The sequence below is a fragment of the Hyperoodon ampullatus genome, assembly GCF_949752795.1.
Source record: "Hyperoodon ampullatus genome assembly, chromosome: X".
Lineage (NCBI taxonomy): Eukaryota > Metazoa > Chordata > Mammalia > Artiodactyla > Ziphiidae > Hyperoodon > Hyperoodon ampullatus.
In genome coordinates, this window is record NC_136913.1 from 86,692,690 (window position 1) to 86,715,250 (window position 22,561).

Consider the following 22,561-nt stretch of genomic DNA (forward strand, 5'->3'; position numbering starts at 1 on the left):
ATTTAAGAAAATAAATCCTCTTTTGCATTCTTAGTGCTCTAACCTCTAAGCCTTTTTTTTGCTGTATACTCTTGAATTTCAAAAAATGAAACAAATGAGAACATAACCACAAAACTTGTTTCTCTAGAAACAACTCTTTTAAGACCAAGGCAGAGCAAAGGTGACATGTTTGTTTATTTTTAAATAATGAACTCTTAGGCTGCAAGAATACTATGTTGGCTAGTGAATACTAATAGACAGTTAATAAACAGGGGAGTTCGAGGAATGTTAAACAAACAAAAAAAGAATGTGTGTAACAAATTTGTTAATAAAAAAGGTGTATTCCTAGCCTACAGCAAAGAGTTAGCTAAATGTAAAGCATTTTTAATAGTTTCCTGTTCACATTTTTAATTTAAAAATAGTGTTAGTCATAAAAAGACGAGTTCAAGTGTCCAAGTGTCTCCATTTAGAAGGCACAGTAATTGAATTAATGATGCTGTTACCTGTCACCTGTCTTTTCCTAAATGTACACTTTGTACTGCTTATTCTATCCCTATTTATAATCCTACAATACAGAGCAACATGGAGTCCTCAATTCCAGCCCATGACATGCTTTGCAGTCAAATTCGAATCGTGACGGGGAAACACTGAATCAGGAAGTGTGTGTCTGAAAATATGCTTATTTAGAACTCAAAATAGATTCAGTCTTTCTGAGTTTTAGATGATTGGAGATAAGGAATTTCTAAGCCTGGAAACTGATAACTTCAGGAGCAACTTTCCTGTTCAGGGCCTGAAAATTAGAAAAATTGATCTCATAAAACTTTCAGCACAGTATTTCTGACAGCTGCAAATTAGATAGCAGAATATCCAAAAATGTCTTTCTGCAGTGATCTATCATAGATCTGGGCAGAAGACTGAAAGTCAGGAAAAATACCCTGCAACGTGGTGAGCAACCACTCCGTGGGTAGACTCTGTGAGTATCCTCCAAGTACACAATCTGTATGTGTGGTGTTATTCATTCACTTTTTGTCTCAGTTGTTTGCACTTTGTTTTTATCTGTAGTTTTGTTTTAGTTTTTTAAGAAAAAAAACACCAACTTCTAAAAGCCTTTTGCCATCACCACACACATAGCAATTTGCAATATCAAATATGACAATAGCACAGCTAGCAAAAGGGTTCTTAAAGCAGGGATGTCCACAGCAAAGTAGCGGCATCGGAAAGTACTCGAGCTTCAGAAACAACCATTTGGGGGCTTGATTTCACATCACTGAATCAATGAATAGTACACAATAAATGACCATTAACTTGTCTACACTACAAAACAGTGGCGAGCCTATTAAAGGTGTCCAGAGCTTTTTTTTTTTTTTTTTTTGCTTTTTTAAAATGTAATCCTCCACAAACAATGGTAATTTTTATTATAATTTTGACATACAAAAATATATAAATCCAAACACTTAATACATAATACTTTTCACAACTGAATTTGTCTCTGTTTCCCCAACATCAAGGCCCCCATGAACAACTCAAGCCAAAGCTAATTTGCTCCAACGGAACACCCCTGCTGCCTGTTGAAACGAGAGGGATTGTCACAGAATGATAGTCACTTATAAACAATACATTTAGGAAAAGCTCTGAAATACAGCCGCTCAAGAACCAACCATTGGTGAGCAATTAAAACGATCAGGTCCTGCTTCTTTGCTAGCCAGCATGGTTTCTCTCTCTTCTTCCCCAAGACTGATTTAGAGAACGATATCCTTCAGACGCTTCACGCCAGGAGACTCTTTGTCTTGACCTTCCTTCAGAATAGGGTTGACCTCATGCACGACTTTCTCGCCATCAGCTCCACGGGGTTCAGCTTCAGAGGGACGAGAAGGGCCATTGTTGACATACTGCTCCAGATCACGGGCCGGGGGCGCCAGGGCAACGGTGTAAGACACAGAAGGCTTAGTAGGCAGAGGGCTCTTGAGGTGCAGAGGGGAGGTGACAGGGCTAATAGCCTCACAGCCATTGCCTGCCTCCCGGATAGCACCGTTGACTTTGGGGCTGCAGATGGTCACATCAACAGTCCTCCTGCCTTTCAGGGTGGGCCTCTCCTCAGCTGGGTGGTTGCTGACATCCTTTCCAAAGGTTGCGAAAGTCCGCTTGGTGGGGCCGCAGTCATCATAAGCTTCAACATCGGCAGCAGTAGCTTCAATGGATAGTGCAATGATGTTCCTCACATGCTCAGGGGACTTGGAGCGGGTGGGAATGGGGTTCCGGGGCATCCAGCACCTGTCAGAGTGGCCAAGAATCCGGCATTCTTCCCTGCAATGAAATCCTTCATTCTGATCTGTTTGGAGAAAATAAAATGTCAATTTCATCAGCTTTTCCCAGGAATCATTGTTAGTCCCCAGTGTTCTGGTTTCTTAGGTACCCACAGGCCCTTTTGGGAAATGATGCTTTTAGATAGTCCTTTATTGCCTTTTGGGACAAGTGTGAAGAATTGGATTTTTAAAAAGCTGCAGATCTCCCCCTCAATACTCTCCCCTCCTTTTTTATTTTTATTTTTGTTGCTGTTCCCACTGCTGACAAAACTAAAAACCTAAAGGGAAACACAGTGTGATGAAAAAATATATTTTTAAGAAGTTTATCCTGACTGTAAAGGTGCTGAGAGTCAGCATTTTTATCAACAACTCCTGTTAAAAATCAAATGTGTTTGAAACTGGTACCATCAGAAGAGGGAGCAGAGGCAGAGCAGGGAATCCAACAGTCAGTATATCTGAGAAGTCTTGGCCCTGTTTTTGAGCAGTAGCACTGTCAACCACATTCCCACCCTACCTATTAATGATATGCAATGCTTAATTTTAGATTAGTAACATGCTTTCTTTGAAAACCCAATCACGTCACTTCTTTTTGACCACCAGTCCCACCAGCCAATCTCCTCACTAAATCATTTACATAATTTCATTTCCCATCAGAAGGAATATATTGAGATCTTTTCCTTACATGTGACCCAGAAGGTGCAATTGGCCTTATGCACACATCACTCATAGATTGAACATAATTTAATTATACCCAACTAGCCATCTCTCCTTATCTTTCTTATCTGCAGTTTCAATAGGGTCATATTTCTTAAAATAATTCCTTCATGGATTACTTTAACCCTATCATAGAAGATCTCAGCAAATAGAATTCATAATTATTGGTAAGACATGTTTTGCTCTTTTCATATCAGTTCATTTAGAGTTAAGGTTTTAATTTGGCTCTCAGAAAGGCTTTCTACAGGGGCTTCACTAAAGCATGGACCCAGGGTTAATGTCTACCTGTCCACTGGAAAACTGTTAATGTCTGGTTTACAGCTCTAGTTTTCCAGATCAATTTATACTTGTTACATTCTTGCATGGGGATGACCTAATGAAAATTTTCATAACATTGCACAATGCATCAAAATACTAGCAGCTTAAAAAATATATATTAGCAGCTTAACATTTATAGAAATCCTTGGGGCAGGATCGGAGGAGGTGGGGAGACCACAAGAGATGGCAAGGACAAAAAAAGTAGATGTCAAAAAAAAGTTATAAATATGCGCTGTGACTGCTTTTTTTTTTGCAGGAAGAAGTCTGCAATTCAGGGCCTCGCCTGATATTAGTCTATATATAACACACCTTCCTTATACAATTGTATTTCTGTGTTTTAGTCTGTTTCTTGATTTTTTTTAAGAGTAAATGACAGAGCAAAGAGGCACTGCTCTGCCTCAATCATCGAAAGTTATTTTGGTAAAGGGGCATTTGGGAGGGGGCTCAAGAAATAATGGTTGAATTGGGTGTATACTTCATCATTTGGAGAAAAGTGTTAGAAGTAGCTAAACGTTAAGGCCTAATCCAGGCTGAGTCCAGATTTCAACACAACTCTGGAAATGGCCTTTAACCTAGTCTAAAGTATGAAAAGGCCAACCAAAGGTAAGACCTCCTTCAATGTACCTGGACACAATTTGCCGACTTATCTTTAAGATAGCCATTTTAAGCCCCCTTTCAGTACTGAAGAATGAAACTTTCAGAATTTTGCAGAGGTGCAACCAAATAGCAAATGAGCATTATCACCAGAAAGATAAGTGCCTTCCCCATACACAGGACAATGTTTCTGCAATCTCCAGCACAGTTCCATGTCAGGGTTGCCTGGCCACCTCTGCAAAATGAGGGTTTGTCAAAAGCCCTTTCTCTGCCTCTTCCCTGAAAACTCTCAGTGTTGCCATCTGATAAGTTATCATTATTCAAAACATATATGTTCTTAGAGAGTGAAGTAAGTCAGAAAGAGAAAAACAAGTATTGTATATTAACGCATATATGTGGAATCTGAAAAAAATTGGTATAGACGATCTTATTTACAAAGCAAAAATAGAGACACAGATGTAGAGAACAAACATATGGATACTAAAGGGGAAAGGGGGGTGGGACAAATTGGGAGATCGGGACTGACATGTAAACATTATTGATACTATGTATAAAATAGATAACCTAATGAGAACCTACTGTATAGCACAGGGAACTCTACTCAATGCTCTGTGGTGACCTAAATGGGAAGGAAATCCAAAAAAGAGGGGATATATGTATACGTATAGCTGATTCACTTTGCTGTACAGTAGAAACTAACACAACATTGTAAAGCAAATATACTCCAACAAATATTTTTTTTTAAATACACATATGATCCTGGGAGGCAGAAAGTATGAAAGTACGGGAAACATGTTGGGATATACTTGGGAAACACTTTGTGTAGACCCAAACATTATGAGTGGAAGAGTCTATAGATGGTCCACCCACATTCAATTTCATCCAAATCTAGTGCTTTCCCCAGGAGACCCCAGTATCCCTCCAGTAGGACAGAATTCACACCTTCAGAGTTTCCCCAAAAGATGCTTCTTCCTCAACATTTCCTCTGAGGCTTATCTCATAACCCTCTAAGTAATAGCTCTAAAGAATTAGTTTGAGTGTGTGTTTGGAGGTGGGGAGTAAGGAGGTGCAAGTGGGGGAACAGTTCAATAACTAACTTCTATTTCTATAACTCTGAGTGAGCTCCCTGGAAGTCAGAAAAAGAAAGAAAAGAAAAGAAATGTCTGGAAGGCTGTGGGATCCCTGTCCTTTTTGTCCACAATTTAAGGCACAGAGGCATAGAGACCTTAACCTTTGAGCCATGGAACCACAGCCATATGACCAGCTATGAAGAGGAAATCCCAGCTGACCTTCAGACTGATATTACAGGTCACTTGCTCATACTCCCAGAGCAGAACAGTGATGAATGACAATCTAGTAGAATCTTCTCAATAGGCTCAACATAAAGCTCTCTTAAGTTTCTTTTAAGTTTTTAGTTTCAAGTAGCTATCTTAAAATTTGAAGAGGTAGTTCTTTTCTCAACACAATTCATTAAGAGAACGCCATTCATGTGTCACCCCAAATCCACATACAGTGTTCCTTCCCTATGGTAGGCTGCTTCAAATGAACAGCATAAGGAGACCTGGATCCCCAGCATACACAGAGGGCAGAGACCCCAGAGGAAGATACCTCTAATATCTTATGAATTGACAAAGACCAGGGCAGGGAACTCAGTCATCTCAGAAGCATCTCTGCAAAGACAGTGCTTGCTTTCAGCTTACCCACTGCCTAAGTGAATAGATCACTCTCTGGGAAGAGAAAAAGGTAAACTCACTCAGCACCCCTAGGAATGTAATCGGTCTAAGCCTACACACCAATCTCACTAAGCCCACCTCAGCCCTTTGGGAGCTAGAATAATATGCAATTTTCTTCGGTTAATTATGTGTACATATTAGGTACACTGCTCTTACCCCATGCAAGTGAAGACTTGAATCTGAAAGACTCATTTACTCACAATGTCTCACTCCTGGTTTAGATCTGATCTCTTTATTTCCTTAAATCCTTACCAAGGGCAGTGACTTGCTGCTTATCATTTTAGTATCAAACAACACTCAGTGACATTTATGTCCATACTATTGAAACAAAATCTAACCTAGCTTTAGTGTTTATAGACATATGAAATATGAAAGAAAATATGGAGAATATAAATGGAGAGAAAGAATGTCTTCCCAGCCCAAGGTAACCTACATTGATAAATGCAATGCAGATGAATTACCTTTAAAAATCAAAACTTCAGTTTAGTAAGGAAATTAAGTGTGCTTTAAAAGTGAGAGGGGGAAACTTCAAGACAGCGGAGGACTAAGACATGGAGATCACCTTCCTCCACACAAATACATCAAAAATATATCTACATGTGGAACAACTCCTACAGAACACCTACTAAATGCTGGCAGAAGACCTCAGACTTCCCAAAATGCAAGAAACTCCCCATGTACCTGTGTAGGGCAAAATAAAAAAGGAAAAACAGAGACAAAAGAATAGGGATAGGACCTGCACCTCTGGGAGGGAGCTGTGAAGGAGGAAGTGTTTCCACACACTAGGAAGGCCCTTCACTGGCAGAGACGGGGGGGTGGGAAGGGAGGTGGGCGGGGGGAAGCTTCAGAGCCACGGAGGAGAGCACAGCAACAGGGGTGCAGAAGGCAAAGCAGAGAGATTCCCGCACAGAGGATCAGTGCCCACCAGCACTCACCAGCCCGAGAGGCTTGTCTGTTCACCCGCTGGGGAAGGTGACGGCTGGGAGCTGAGGCTCAGGCTTCAGAGGTCAGATCCCAGGGAGAGGACTGGGGTTGGCTGTGTGAACACAGCCTGAAGGAGGCTAGAGCACCACAGCTAGCCGGGAGGGAGTCTGGGAAAATGTCTGGACCTGCCTAAGAAGCAAGAGACCATTGTTTCAGGGTGTGCGAGGAGAGGGGATTCAGAGCACCGCCTAAATGAGCTCAAGAGACAGGCGCGAGCTGCAGCTATCGGCGCAGACACGAGAGACGGGCATGAGTGCTAAGGCTGCTGCTGCAGCCACCAAGAAGCCTGTATGCGAGCACAGGTCACTATCCACACCCCCCTTCTGGGGAGCCTGTGCAGCCCACCACCACCACAGTCCCATGATCCAGGGACAACTTCCTCGGGAGAACACACGGCACACCTCAGGCTGGTGCAATGTCACGCCGGCCTCTGCCACCTCAGGCTCGCCCCACATTCCATACCCCTCACTCCCCCCGGCCGGAGTGAGCCAGAGCCCCCTAATCAGCTGCTCCTCTAACCCCGTCCTGTCTGGGCAAAGAACAGACGCCCTCAGGCGACCTACACACAGAGCTGGGGCCAAATCCAAAGCTGAACCCCAGGAGCTCTGCGAACAAAGAAGAGAAAGGGAAATTCCTCCCAACAGCCTCAGGAGCAGCGGATTAAATCCCTACAATCAACTTGATGTACCATGCATCTGTAGAATACCTAAAGAGACAACGAGTCATCCCAAAATTGACACGGTGGACTTTGGGAACAACTGTAAATTTGGGGTTTGCATTCTGCATCTAATTTGTATCTGGTTTTATGTTTATCTTAGTTTAGTATTTAGAGCTTATTATCATTGGTAGATTTGTTTATTGATTTGGTTGCTCTCTTCCTTTTTTTTGATTTATATATATATATATATGTGTGTGTTTTCCTTTTCCTCTTTTTGTGGGTGTGTATGTGTATGCTTCCTGGTGTGAATTTGTCTGTATAGCTTTGCTTTTACCATTAGCCCTAGGGTTATCTCTGTCCAGTTTTTGTTGGTTGGGTTTGTTTTGATTTGGATTTTTTTTAGTATAGTTTTTAGCACTTGTTATCATTGGTGGGACTGTTTATTGGCTTGGTTGCTCTCTTCTTTCTTTTTTTATTACTTTTTAAATTTTTTAATTTAATTTTTTATTTTAATAACTTTACTGTATTTTCCTTAGTTCTCTCTCACTCCCTCTCTCTCTCTCTCTCTTTCTTTCTTTCTTTCTTTCTTTCTTCCCTTTTCTCCCTTTTATTCTGAGCCGTGTGGCTGACAAGGTCTTGGTGCTCCAGCTGGCTGTCAGGCCTGAGCCTCTAAGGTGGAAGAGCAGAGTTCAGGACATTGCTCCACCAGAGACCTCCCAGCCCCACGGAATATCAAACAGTGAAAACTCTCCCAGAGATCTCCATCTCAGCATTAAGACCCAGCTCCAATCAACGACCAGCAAGCTACAGTGCTGGACACCCTATGCCAAAAAACTAGCAAGACAGGAACACAACTCCACCCATAAGCAGAGAGGCTGCCTAAAATCATAAGGTCACAGAAACCCTAAAATGCACCACCGGACATGGTCCTGCCCACCAGAAAGACAAGATTCAGCCTCATCCACCAGAACACAGGCACCAGTCCCCTCTGTCAGGAAGGCTACACAGCCCATGGAACCAACCTTACCCACTGGGGGCAGAGAGCAAAATCAACGGGAACTACAAACCTGCAGCCTGTGAAAAGGAAACCACAAACACAGTAAGTTAAGCAAAAAGAAAAGACAGAGAAATTCACAGCAGATGATGGAGCAAGCTAAAAACCCAACAGAACAAAGAAATGAAGAGGAAACAGGGAGTCTACGTGAAAAAGAATTCAGAGGAATGATAGTACAGATGATCCAAAATTTTGGAAATACAATGGATAAAATACAAGAAACATTTAACAAGGACCTAGAAGAATGAAAGAGCAAACAAACAATGATGAACAACATAATAAATGAAATTAAAAATTCTGTAGAAAGAATCAATAGCAGAATAACTGAGGCAGAAGAACAGATAAGTGACCTGGAAGATAAAACAGTGGAAATAATTACCACAGAGCAGAATAAAGAAAAAAGAATGAAAACAATTGAGGACAGTTTCAGAGACCTCTGGGACAGTATTAAACACACCAACATTTGATACAAAAACAAGACCCGTATATATGCTGTTTACAAGAGAACCACTTCAGACCTCGGGACACATACAGACTGAAAATGATGGGATAGAAAAATATATTCCATGCAAATGAAAATCAAAAGCAAGCAGGAGTAGCAATTATCATATCAAACAAAATAGACTTTAAAACAAAGACTATTACAAGAGACAAAGAAGGACACTACATAATGATCAAGGGATCAATCCAAGAAGAAGATATACGAATTGTAAGTATTTATGCACCCAGCATGGGAGCACCTCAATACATAAGGCAAATGCTAACAGCCATAAAAAGGGAAATCGACAGTAAAACAATCACAGTAGGGGACTACAACATCCCACATTTACCAATGGACAGATCATCCAAAATGAAACTAAAAAACGAAATACAAGCTTTAAATGACACGTTAAACAAGATGGACTTAATTGATATTTATAGGACATTCCATCCCAAAACAACAGAATACACTTTTTTCTCAAGTGTTAATGGAACACTCTCCAGGATAGTTCATATCTTGGGTCACAAATCAAGCCTTGGTAAATTTAAGAAAATTGAAATTGTATCAAGTATCTTTTCTGACTACAACACTATGAGACTAGATATCAATTACAGGAAAACATCTGTAAAAAATACAAACACAAAGGGCCTCCCTGGTGGCGCAGTGGTTGAGAGTCCGCCTGCCGATGCAGGGGATACGGGTTCGTGCCCCGGTCTGGGAGGATCCCATATGCCGCGGAGCGGCTGGGCCCGTGAGCCATGGCTGCTGAGCCTGCGCATCCGGAGCCTGTGCTCCGCAACGGGAGAGGCCACAACAGTGAGAGGCCCGCGTACCACAAAAAAAAAAAAAAAAAAAAAAAAATACAAACACATGGAGGCTAAACAATTCACTACTTAATAACCAAGAGATCACTGAAGAAATCAAAGAGGAAATCAAAACATACGTAGAAATAAATGACAATGAAAACACAACAATTCAAAACCTATGGGAGGCAACAAAAGCTGTTCTAAGAGGGAAGTTTATAGCAATACAATCTTACCTCAAGAAAGAAGAAACATCACAAATAAACAACCTAACATTACACCTAAAGCAATTAGAGAAAGAAGAACAAAAAAACCCCAAAGTTAGCAGAAGGAAAGAAATCATAAAGATCAGATCAGAAATAAATGAAAAACAAATGAAGGAAATGATAACAAAGATCAATAAAGATAAAAGCTGATTCTTTGAGAAGATAAACAAAATTGATAAGCCATTAGCCAGGCTCATCAAGAAAAAAAGGGAGAAGACACAAATCAGCAGAATTAGAAATGAAAAAGAAGTAACAACTGACACTGCAGAAGTACAGAGGATCATGAGAGATTACTACAAGCAACTATATGCCAATAAAATGGACACATTCTTAGAAAACCACAACCTTATGAGACTGAACCAGGAAGAAATAGAAAATATAAACAGACCAATCACAAGCACTAAATTTGAAACTGTGATTAAAAACCTTCCAACAAACAAAAGCCCAGGACCAGATGGTTTCACAGGAATATTCTATAAAACATTTAGAGAAGACCTAACAACTATCCTTCTCAAAGTCCTCCAAAATATAGCAGAGGGAGGAACACTCCCAAACTCATTCTACGAGGACAACATCACCCTGATACTAAAACCAGAAAAAGATGTCACAAAGAAAGAAAAGTACAGGCCAATATCACTTATGAACATAGATGCAAAAATCCTCAATAAAATACAAGCAAAGGGAATCTAACAGCACATTAAAAGGATCATACACCATGATCAAATGGGGTTTATTCCAGGAATGCAAGGATTCTTCAATATATGAAAATCAATCAATGTGATACACCATATCAACAAATTGAAGGAGAAAAACCATATGATCATCTCAAAAATGCACAGAGAGCTTTCGACAAAATTCAACACACATTTATGATAAAAAACCTCCAGAAAGTAGGCATAGAGGGAACTTTCCTCAACATAATAAAGGCCATATATGATGAACTCACAGCCAACATCGTCCTCAATGGTGAATAACTGAAACCATTGCCACTAAGATCAGGAAAAAAACAAGGTTGCCCACTTTCACCACTATTATTCAACACTGTTTTGGAAGTTTTAGCCACAGGAATCAGAGAAGAAAAAGAAAGAAAAGGAATCCAAATCAGAAAAGAAGTAAAGCTGTCACTGTTTGCAGATGACATGATTCATACATAGAATCCTATAGATGCTACCAGAAAACGACTAGAGCTAATCAATGAATTTGGTAAAGTAGCAGGATACAAAATTAATGCACAGAAATCTCTCACATTCCTATACATTAATGATGAGAAATCTGAAAGTGAAGTTAAGAAAACACTCCTATTTACCACTGCAAGAAAAAGAATAAAATATCTAGGAAAAAACCTACCAAAGGAGACAAAAGACCTGTATGCAGAAAATTATGAGACACTGATGAAACAAATTAAAGATGATACAAATAGATGGAGAGATATACCATGTTCTTGGATTGGAAGAATCAACATTGTGAAAATGACGATACTACCCAAAGCAATCTACAGATTCAGAGCAATCCCTATCAAACTACCACTGGCACTTTTCACAGAACTAGAGCAAAAAATCTCACAATTTGTATGGAAACACAAAAGACCCCGAATAACCAAAGCAATCTTGAGAAAGAAAAATGGAGCTGGAGGTATCAGTCTCCCTGTCTTCAGACTATGCCACAAAGCTACAGTAATCAAGACAGTATGATACTGGCACTGAAACAGAAATATAGATCAATGGAAGAGGATAGAAGGCCCAGTGATAAACCCATGCACATATGGTCACCTTAACTTTGATAAAGGAGGCAGGAATATACAGTGGAGAAAAGACAGCCTCTTCAACAAGTGTTGCTGGGAAAACTGGACAGCTACATGTAAAAGAATGAAATTAGAACACTCACTAACACCATATACAAAAATAAACTCAAAATGGATTAAAGTCCTAAATATAAGGCCAGACACTATAAATCTCTTAGAGGAAAACATAGGCAGACCACTCTATGACATAACTCACAGCAAGATACTTCTTGACCCACCTCCTAGATAAAGGGAAATAAAAACAAATATAAACAAATGGGACCTAATGAAACTTCAAATCTTTTGTACAGCAAAGGAAACCATAAACAAGACAAAAAGACAACCCTCAGAATGGGAGAAAATATTTGCAAATGAAGCAACTGACAAAGGATTAATCTCCAAAATATACAAGCTGCTAATGCAGCTCAATATCAGAAAAACAAACAACCCAATCCAAAAATGGGCAGAAGACCTAAACAGACATTTCTCCAAAGAAGATAGACAGATTGCCAACAAACACAAGAAAGGATGCTCAACATCACTAATCATTAGAGAAATGCAAATCAAAACTACAATGAGGTATCATCTCACATAAGTCAGAATGGCTATCATCAAAAAATGTACAAACAATAAATGCTGGAGATGGTGTGGAGAAAAGGGAACCCTCTTACACTGTTGGTGGGAAAATAAATTGATACAGCCACTATGGAGAACAGTGTGGATGTTCCTTGAAATCTAAAAATAGAACTAGCATACTACCCAGCAATCCCACTACTGGGCATATACCCTGAGAATACCATAATTCAAAAAGAGTCATGTACCCCAATGTTCAGTGCAGCTTTTTACAATAACCAGGACATGGAAACAACCTAAGTGTCCAGTGACAGGTGAATGGATGAAGTAGATGTGGCACATATGTACAATAAAATATTAGTCAGCCATAAAAAGAAACAAGATTGAGTTATTTGTAGTGAGGTGAATGGACCTAGAGTCTGTCATATAGAGTGAAGTAAGTCAGAAAGAGAAAAACAAATACCGTATGCTAACACATATATATGCATCTAAAATAAAGAAGGTTCTGAAGGACCTAGGGGCAGGGTGGGAATAAAGATGCAGATGTAGAGAATGGAGTTGAGGACACGGGGAGGGGGAAGGGTAAACTGGGACAAAGTGAGAGAGTGGCATGGACATATATACACTACCAAATGTAAAATAGATAGCTAGTGAGAAGCAGCCCCGTAGCACAGGGAGATCAGCTCGGTGCTTTGTGACCACCTAGAGGGGTGGGATAGGGAGGGTGGGAGGGAGACACAAGAGGGAGGAGATATGGGGATATATGTGTACATAAAGCTGATTCACTTTGTTATACAGCAGAAACTAACACAACACTGTAAAACAATTATACTCCAATAAAGATGTTAAAAAAAAACAAAAGTTAGAACGTCACAATACAAACTCCCTTAAGAACAGCAATGACAACAAACCAGATGTAAAAAAGCAAAGAGACGACTTGTGGAATTGCCTAGAACTGTTAGAGATTATATGCCTGCCATCATGTAGTTCTGTGGCTGGGGATGGAGCTATGCAACTAGACAGGAACCATCTTGTACTGTCACAAATTAACTGTCAAGATGCTGGCTCCAGCTGAAATAGAGGTAAGCTAACAATTCACTAGTTTCCCAGCTAAGATTCCTCTTATGAGCCTATCTGTGACTCTATACCTTGCTACATCTTTCTCTGAAAGTATTACCCTGAGCCTAGGCAAAGCAAAATGTTAAGACTAAAATCCACACAGAGTTGTGGAAATTTAAACACACTAACATGTACAGATGAATAAAAGCAGGTGTCTGTAATTCAAATACACACATGATTAGGGGTGAATGATGAATTTGCAAATTGGTTTTCCCTGCTTCTGAACTTGTTCCTAGGATTTGCAAATAAATAAATAAATGAAGAGAGTGCATAAGTTTGGAAGAGGACACAAATTTTGAGGTCATGGAACTCCTTAGTTCAAAACAGATCAGATTATTTTAGACAAAAAAATAAATAAAATATGGAGAAAAAATAAAGCTTCTTCAATCTAGGTAGTAATAAATATATTTTTGGTCACAATCCGTCATTAGGGACTTTGGTAAGAGATTCCCAAAACCTCTGGCCAAAAGAAAAATAAATAAATCTAAACGCATCAGTCTTATGAGAACATGGGAGGCATAAGAGGCTGCAACGCCTAAGTCATGATGGATAAGGAAGTAATTCAAATAGAAAAAGAAGAGAATATGTTACTTTGTGCAGATAATAGCAAAACTTTTTGCAGCAATTACTACCCTCCTCAGGACGTGAAACTGCTGTCTCTTCAGATGTGGGCAAACAATATGCTTCCACACACTAGAAAGAGCCTACCCAAGGTCCCAACCAAAGTAAAAAAAGTAAATGATGAAAACACCATCTCAGGCTTTGCTAAAACTTTCAAAGTCTTGGTGGAATAGAAGGGTTGAGAGGCTCTGTTGGGTTTGTATAGATGTTCAGCCACAATGGATGTGTTCAATAATGTTGGCAGTTCTTTACCATGATTCAGAGTTTTTGGTGTATTAACTCAAAGATCCCAATGATCAGAGACAAAACTCCAACACTAAAATAGTTTAAGGTAAGAATTACAAGAGCAATGTGTTACCTCCTCAGAAGTGATCTGCAATCAATGAGGCAGAAAGGGAAAGTTAAAATGAGTTCTAGTTCCTGAGAGCTCAAGTAGTTAGCTACTTCTAAGTAGCAGCAGTAACATAACTTAGAAACAAGTGATGTGTAAATCAGAAAAGCTTCCTGGATTGTACTCATATATATCCACTTAGCTTACCCTGCGTCACCCCATAAACAAAATAATCTAAGACCAAAGTGGGGCTATTTTTTGTAAGATACAATAGAAGGGATTGTGGCAAAGATTATGAAGGGGTTAAATGCTGTTAAAATTGATCACATGCACCTAATCAATAAAACATAACTGTTGAGAAGTATCCCCTCTTGACTTAGCTAACTCCTACTCATCTGAAGCAGACATAAAAAACTGCCTACCAAACATCCATATCTATTTTTTAACATATTTATTGGAGTATAATTGCTTTACAATGGTGTTATTAGTTTCTGCTTTATAACAAAGTGAATCATTTAGAAACAGAACCCCACTTCTGTTAGGACTAGCAATGTGCCAGCTAAAAAATGACATTTTCTAGTCTTCTTTATAGATAGGAGTGGCCATGTAACTAAGAGTGGGTCAATGTTATGGAGGTAGGATGTCAAGAAATCTCCTTGGGCTTCCCTGGTGGCGCAGTGGTTGAGAGTCTGCCTGCCGATGAGGGGGACGTGGGTTCGTGCCCCGGTCTCGGAAGATCCCACATGCCGCAGAGAGGCTGGGCCTGTGAGCCACGGCCGCTGAGCCTGCGCGTCCGGAGCCTGTGCTCCGCAACGGGAGAGGCCACAACAGTGAGAGGCCCACGTACCGCAAAAAAAAAAAAAAAAAAAGAAATCTCCTTAAAAGAGGTGAGCTGACTTAACTGGGGGACCTTTGTCCTATGAATAGCAGAGTAAAAAAATATAAGGACTTTGGGATACTGAAGATATTGTAAACCTACCTCACTAGACATGAACTTTTTTTAAATAAGAGGAAAACTAAGCTTCTCTCTTATTTCATTCACTGATTTCTTTCCCTTAGTGAGGGAAGGGGATGTTTATTACCAGCAGTTGAACACTATTCATATCTGATACATTATCCCTTAATCTCAACTTAAATGTAACTTCCTCAGGGAATCCTTGCCTGATTCCTTAGATTAAGGTAGGTCCCATACCACCTCCTATATAGCACGCATCATACTTGTAGTTACTGGTTTAATATCTATATTCAATGCCAGCTTGTAAACTCTAAATGAGCAAAGATTATATCTGTTTTGTTCCCTCCCATGCCCACAGAACCTAGCAAAGGGCCCAGCAGAAAGCAGGTACTCAATAACAGTTTAATTTAACTGAATGAAAAAGGTACCCAAAAAAGTGATGGCAAGAGAACAAAGAATCTTGGTCAACACACCAGATACTGTGCCACTAATACAACTCCTAAAAGTGGAAATAACTAGTATATTCTATTTAGTAGAAACACTAAGGAAACCTGCAAAGAAAACTATGTAGCTTTGTTGAAGGCAATAAAGTAAAAGAACACTTGAGAAACATTGAAGTCAAACGTCATCTTGGCCTCTGAGTGGTTTCCTGCACACTATATACAGATCTTAAAGAGATCTATTATGCTCTGATGTACACTTGAAAATACATTTGCCATGTACCTTGGAGGTTTTCTTTTGTATTTTTTTTTTTTTTTTTGCGGTACGCGGGCCTCTCACTGTTGCTGCCTCTCCCGTTGCGGAGCACAGGCCCCGGACGCGCAGGCTCAGCGGCCATGGCTCACGGACCCAGCCGCTCCACGGCGATCTTCCCGGTCCGGGGCACGAACCCGTGCCCCCTGCATCGGCAGGCGGACTCCCAACCACTGCTCCACCAGGGAAGCCCACCTTGGAGTTTTCAATTCTAACAATAGTTAATGGGGCCTGTACTCATAAGTTAACAACACAATAAGCAGAAGTGTCTGTTTTATGAAATTAATCTGTTGTCCAAATACCCACCGCAGATGCTGACTCTTCCTGGCAAAACTAATTTAAATACCCATCGAGAGATTACTGCTCAAGTCAAATATGCCTGGGAATTACCAAAGGAAAGAATTATCCTGGAAATAATTCTTTAAAGCATTTTAAGGCCTGCAAAGAGTCAGGAGAAAGAACATCCATCCGTTATCTGTAACTTAACAATGCAAACGAGTAGCAATGGGCTCAGTGGAAAAGGGAGGGAGGGAAGAAAGGAAAGAGAGCAGGAAGCACTATCTAGGCTTCAGATATTCCATCTTAGTTTTGATCTGATTGACATATTAAGGGCTAAGCTTATTTTGGGTATTTAGATACCATTTGAGCATCTAGCAAAAATTCAATAAGGGCTCGGGACTTTGCAAAATCACAACTTCCCAAAGCCTTCCCCTCTTCCAGCTGTAATTCTTGGAGGAGTTTATACTCACTTCCTAAAGGACCCAAAGTATCAGCAAGTAAAGATGGAGTTCCATTAGTAAAATATTCAAGAGTGCACCAGTGAAGGCTGGAACATTTCTAGAGACTCGTGAACCAATGACACCAAGCTATCCTGCAGCCATTCCAGTGTGACAAGAAGTAAATCACAAATTATGTACACTACAAACAGCTCCTTATCTCTCACTGTCTTCTTCTCTTTCTTACAGCATCTTCTGCCATTTTGGTTTCTCCTTCTTTCTGTTCTCCTGTTCCCTAGCCTCCTGCTAGTTAGCAGCCCTACCTACAGCACTATGGCCAGGCAGACAACATGCAGAAGGGGTAAGATGCCAAAACTGTGATTGGCATTCAAAACGCTTATGTGGTATTATTTGACAGATGCCATAGAAGAAGTATACAAAAACCAGCCCTTGTAATATGGCGAGAAATTCCCACATTTTTCATTCATCTGGATACAGGTATTAAAAGTCCCTGTTAAAATAAGAGGATCCACTATCAAACTGATATCAACAGATTTCCTTTGGTCATAGAGCAAAGCCCTGGGTAAAGAGTACCAGGAGAGGAGAGCTTGATGGGGGTAAGAAAGACTAGAAATGTCTGGAGGCAGAGATACCTCAGGAAAGTCAAGGTGGGGGATAGGATATAGGAACAGCATTCCTGAGACTGCCAAAGGTATGTTGCCAAAAGAGAGGAGACAGACAGAGAGAAAAGTCAGCCCTGATCAGCATAGGTTGGCATTTTCAGGATGGCTAACTAGTTAAACAGCAAGAATTCTGTGAAGTTTAGTTTTAGCTTGCAATAAAGAGGATGGCTGAAAAGACTGGTGAATCCCAACCTTGTCCTAGACAATTTGACAGATCAGCGTCAGTCAGCAAGTGCCACCCGATATTTGGCCTCTGTGATGCCAAATGGCACAAAGATCTCTCCCCTCATTCACGGTCTATGCACCTGAAATTCACTTACTCCTGGTGCAACACGAAAATAGATTAAAAAGATGCCCCTTCCAGAATGCAAAGCAATTGAATTATCTTCAATGGAATCTTCAGTGCTGAGCTGGTCGAAGAGATAAAGTTAAAACATATTAAAGTATAAGTGGTTGAGAATTTAATATTTATGATAGATGAGAGTATAGCATGTACAGTCATACAATCTAAGTTGCAATTTGGGCAATCACAATAGTTCCTGGAGTTTTCATTTTTGTACTGGGGCTCAATTCAATTCAATCCATAAAGAAGAGATTTCAAGATATGTATAAGTATAAATCATTTGTGCTGATGCATGGGGAGTAAAGAAATGAAGAAATGAAAGAAAGTAAAGAAATGAAGCTGGGGCTGCCTGGAAAATTGAGACTGAGAAATAGGAGGCGCTGACAGTGACTGAGATAAGCAGAGATTGGCTAGACTAGAATCTTTGTATTTTGGCTTCTGTGGTGGAGCAAATTATCTGACAAAGTTCTGGACTTCATAGAGGTGCTACTATGCCATTTGAAAAAGCTTTACAAGTAAACTATGAGGTGTCACAGAAGGCCACTGAACTATTCCCCCAAAGGAGGAACATTGAGATACTGCAACTCTGATAAAAGAGAGTTTCATTCTACAATGTCCACAGAATTAAGTCCTTTAGCCTACATCCATTGGACACCTACAACACCTCATCACTTCCGTGAAGAGTTCGAAACAGCTGTTTAATTTTGTGTAGATGAAAAACAGACAGACCGTTTCACACATTCTACAGGTAGTTATGCCGCTGTGAAGACAGAGCCTTTAGATGATGCTTGCAAGTAGCACTGAACTTAATGTTATCGCCAACTTAGTTTCACTCTTTCCTTGAAACTAAGGAAATTGCTGACACATCATTAGCATGAGAAAAAAGCCACTTTTATGCTGGTCATAAGTTTCTGGGTATTGGACATTATACATAGTGAGGATGTCACAAATAAGGCTGGTACGGAAAGCAGGAGGCGCAGGGCATGTTAGCCAAGAAAAAAACCTTCCCTTTTTGAGTGAAAATTTAATGTTGGTGGGGAAAAAAAGGCACCCAGCAGCTGGTGTTCTTCTTAACAGGAACTGACACCTCCTTCAGTCAAGTCCCAGGACATTCAGTTTTGTGGAACAGGCAATGCTATACATGAGTCAATGAAAAATGTTGCAGCTGTAACTTCTAAATTCTTTAAAGATTCTCGACTGCCAAAATGTTCTTGTTACTGGGTGGGGAAGCTAAGAAACAACATTAGTAATTCTCCAATCACTTCCTTCCCATTTGAAAAATAAAGTGTTCAGTAAACCAATCACTGTTTCTTGCAATGATTCAAAAAGACAGTGTGTGTCATGTCATCAGATAGGTAAGAATCACTAGAACTAGTCACTGGAAGCAAATAAGAGTGTCAGAGGGATTAATATCTATTAACTACCCTAGGTTGGACTATTCATTACCAACAAAAGCCTCATAGAAAAGTCTAGCATTATCTTGATATTTCAGCATAACTTCAGTAACCATCTGGAATACTGTAATTGCAATGACACTGCTTCTGGGTACAGCAAACAGCACGATCATTAAAAAATATTCATTTCAAATATCTTCCTGCAAGCTAATAAATTTTACAGCAGTTTCAATCCTTCCACATAGCAACAAAGAAAAGCTTCGTTCCAGACAAATTAAAAGTAAATTGATTGCCTTAGGGGAATCTATTCAAATATCACTTTTCCATGTTAGAAATCTTTTTTCCTAAAACATTAGAGAGAGAGAGAGGCAGAGAGAGAGAGAATGAATCTTGGACGGGGGAGTGAGATGGATGATGGTGATAGTGTGAAAGGGATAGAAGCCAGTATATGAAAAAGACAAAATAGCAGCAGAGGGAGAGTGAGAAATAACCAAAATCATTAAATCCTTGTTTGCAAAACCAGGTAGAAATCAACTGAAAATAAATGCAAATATGTCACTGAGGTGCAGGCCTAACATTTGTGCTGTAATTTATGAATCATAGCTATGCATAATGAATACCAAAATTGAAGGGATCAAACGCCACCTTCTATGTTTATTTGTCATTATCCATCTTTCACGGACAATGCTCAATTTTATTCTTTTGCTCTTTTCCTTAGAATTACTTAGAATTATTATTTTTCCAGTTGTCCACTTAATCATACTAGTAGGAGAAAACAAGCTGTATTTTTCAGGGTGTTGCCTCAAAAGCAATTAGACAAATTCAGAAGCAAGGCCAATTAATATATTCTTTGAGGAAGCTTGATCATTTGAAAGCATGAGATGCTAGTCCTGCTGCTCATTTTAGGAAGAAAAAAATCCTTTACACCTTTAGCACATGGTGGTTCCAGTATGACCCCCTGACCTTCAGCTTGTCCAACTCTACTTGGAAAGAAAGAATGGCTGCTCCATCTGAAGCATTGAGGAAGTCTTAGAAACTCTTTGGGCCACAGCTGTGAGGGCTTTTTCTGAGTTGGCTTGAACTCTGAATACAGAAGTAGCAGAAGCTTTTCGGTTGAGATGACCTGAGTTCAGACATTCTGACATGGCTCTAGAAAAATCTATGTAAGAGCTGATGCGTAGTAATCCTAAATTATGGCCATAAAAACACTATCACGGACACACACACACTCACCAGCACCCCTACCAGTCCTCATAATCCTGAATACTCATCTCCATTCACAAGTTAAAACAATGGAGCATTACATATCAATCATATCTCAATAAAGCTGGAAAAAATCAAATGGAACAAATCAAAAGGTTACTAAAAACCAATCTGGTAAATTTAAATGCTCTGTCCATTTTGTACAGATCATGTATCTTTACACCCTTGGAATAATCTGTTTTTCCAAAACATTGCCTCTTTTGAACTCCAATTTTATTGCATTTGCCCCTTGTTGGTTAAAATGCCAGTCTTTCATGACTGGGTCTGTGAAACATGGGGCTAATGAAGGAATGCCATGCTGTGGCTTAAGAAGCCCTAAGGAGTCTAGTTCTATGTTCAGAAAACAAGACAGCACTGGGAGTAGAGAATTTGATGCTTCATTCAAGCCTGCATGATTTCTATTCTCTGAGATTCCAATTTGGCAGTTATAGAGAAGGAGGGTGTAGACTTGTTTAATATAAGATGTTGGACTCTAGCATAAAAATATTCTAAAAGTAAATTGAAATAATGAAAGAAAAAGACTTCTTTGGCCCTAGAGCTTTCTTATCCCCTTAATTCCACTTTGCAATCTTTTTTTTTCTTTGCTTCCCTCAGTTAGTGAATAGCAAATAATCTAGCTTGTTATTAAAACTGCAGATAAAATAATCAGCTTTGGCAAAATGCAAATGGTGACTAGCTGAAGAGCTAAGGATCATCATCTGCTCACATATGAAGATGTGACACAATTCTTTTAACTATCCTAAAAGTCCTGGATTGGGGGAAGGGTTTAGAAAAGGGTTGGAAAGGAGAAAAGAACGGGTCAGATGCAGAATTATATTTTAAAACCTCCTGCTGGCAATCAATGAGCTCTCTGCTGTTACTAATCACACACACATACACACACAACACAGAATTGTAATGCTGACATAGCTTCCTGGATGAGATACTTATAGGACAGTAACAAAGACATTGACACATGGTTTTATTCTCCTGAGGAATCTTTGTCCCCCTTCTTCCAGAGTTTATGCAAACTGAAAGGTTTATATGTTTAACACCCTGTTATCCATTCCAATATGGGAGGTCAGCGGTATTTCAACAAAGAAACCACTCATGAGTAATGATTTTACGGAGACAAGAGTGGGAAAACGAACGGTTTGAAATGAGTCTAATTCCTTGTGTGATGGCTAATAAAAAGAAACATGTGAACACAGTGCTTGAGAAGCATTTTTGTACTGTTCAACAGACTGAAAATAATAGCCGTTTTTCTGGTCTGCATTACCATTAATAACAGCCTTCCCTTCTGGTCATCTGTGTTTACAGAGGGAATAAAGATTGATACAAGAGCTCGCCTTTCTTCTGCACCACCCAACTAGATACAGACTGTCCAGATGATTCATTTTTTAAACACAAACCAAGTTTTATTTTCAAAAGTAAAACTAATCAGGGTACCTAAGTGTTTCAGAAATTACTTAGGAACTGTGTGGAAGCCAGAGAATTGCCAAGATGGTTCTCAGAAAGGTTGTTTGGAGAGTAAAAGGGGACGTTGACATCTCGCCTTTGTTTAAGGAAGCTCTTGAACTGTCCTGAGAGGAAATCTTTCATCTGTTCTATTTACTTTCTTCTGACCACACCCCAAAGACTGTCCAAGGCAGGGAAAGAGTAGATTGATTATGCACCAGATAGAATATTCCAAGGTAGGTTGTCGGTTCCCCCATTGCATTTAAGATGGAATTGCCTTCACAAAATTTCTAACATATTCACAGGCATTGCATAAAGGAAGGTTCCCCTGGAGTTCAATGGATCTTTTATTCCCACTTATAAATAATAAGTGCTCTCATGAATTAATTCTCATTCCTCTTTTCTCATCTCATTTCCTTTGCCTCCATTCCATAGTATTCAACACATCTCTGCCCTGCCCAAAATATCCTCTTGTCTTACCATTCTGCTCAGACTTCATTTCTCTTCCTTTAGCTTTGTAGCCTTTCCTCATCACATCAAATCTTTCTGCCTAGAAACTCACACCTCCAGGGAAGCTACAGGGAGGCAATCAGAAATAACAGCAGTGGCCAAATCTCTGACAGAAAATCCACCAATATGAAAAAGGCCTGTTCCCTGGGACATTTCCCACTTCCCACCAAGGAACCTTCAGAGTAAGCCTGATGGT

General features: G+C 39.8%; 1 protein-coding gene across 3 annotated transcripts in view; it reads right to left on the minus strand.

Moving 5' to 3' along the window:
• Nucleotides 1–1,718: 1,718 nt before the first annotated feature.
• Nucleotides 1,719–22,561, minus strand: part of PCDH19 (protocadherin 19) — a gene marked incomplete at both ends in the record, with an annotated part of 106,456 nt that continues 85,613 nt past the window's right edge. For all 3 annotated transcript variants that reach the window (XM_079727945.1, XM_079727944.1, XM_079727943.1), the window contains one exon: nucleotides 1,719–2,308. In XM_079727945.1, coding sequence (XP_079584071.1) covers nucleotides 1,719–2,308 — 590 coding nt within the window. The remainder of the gene's footprint in view (nucleotides 2,309–22,561) is intronic.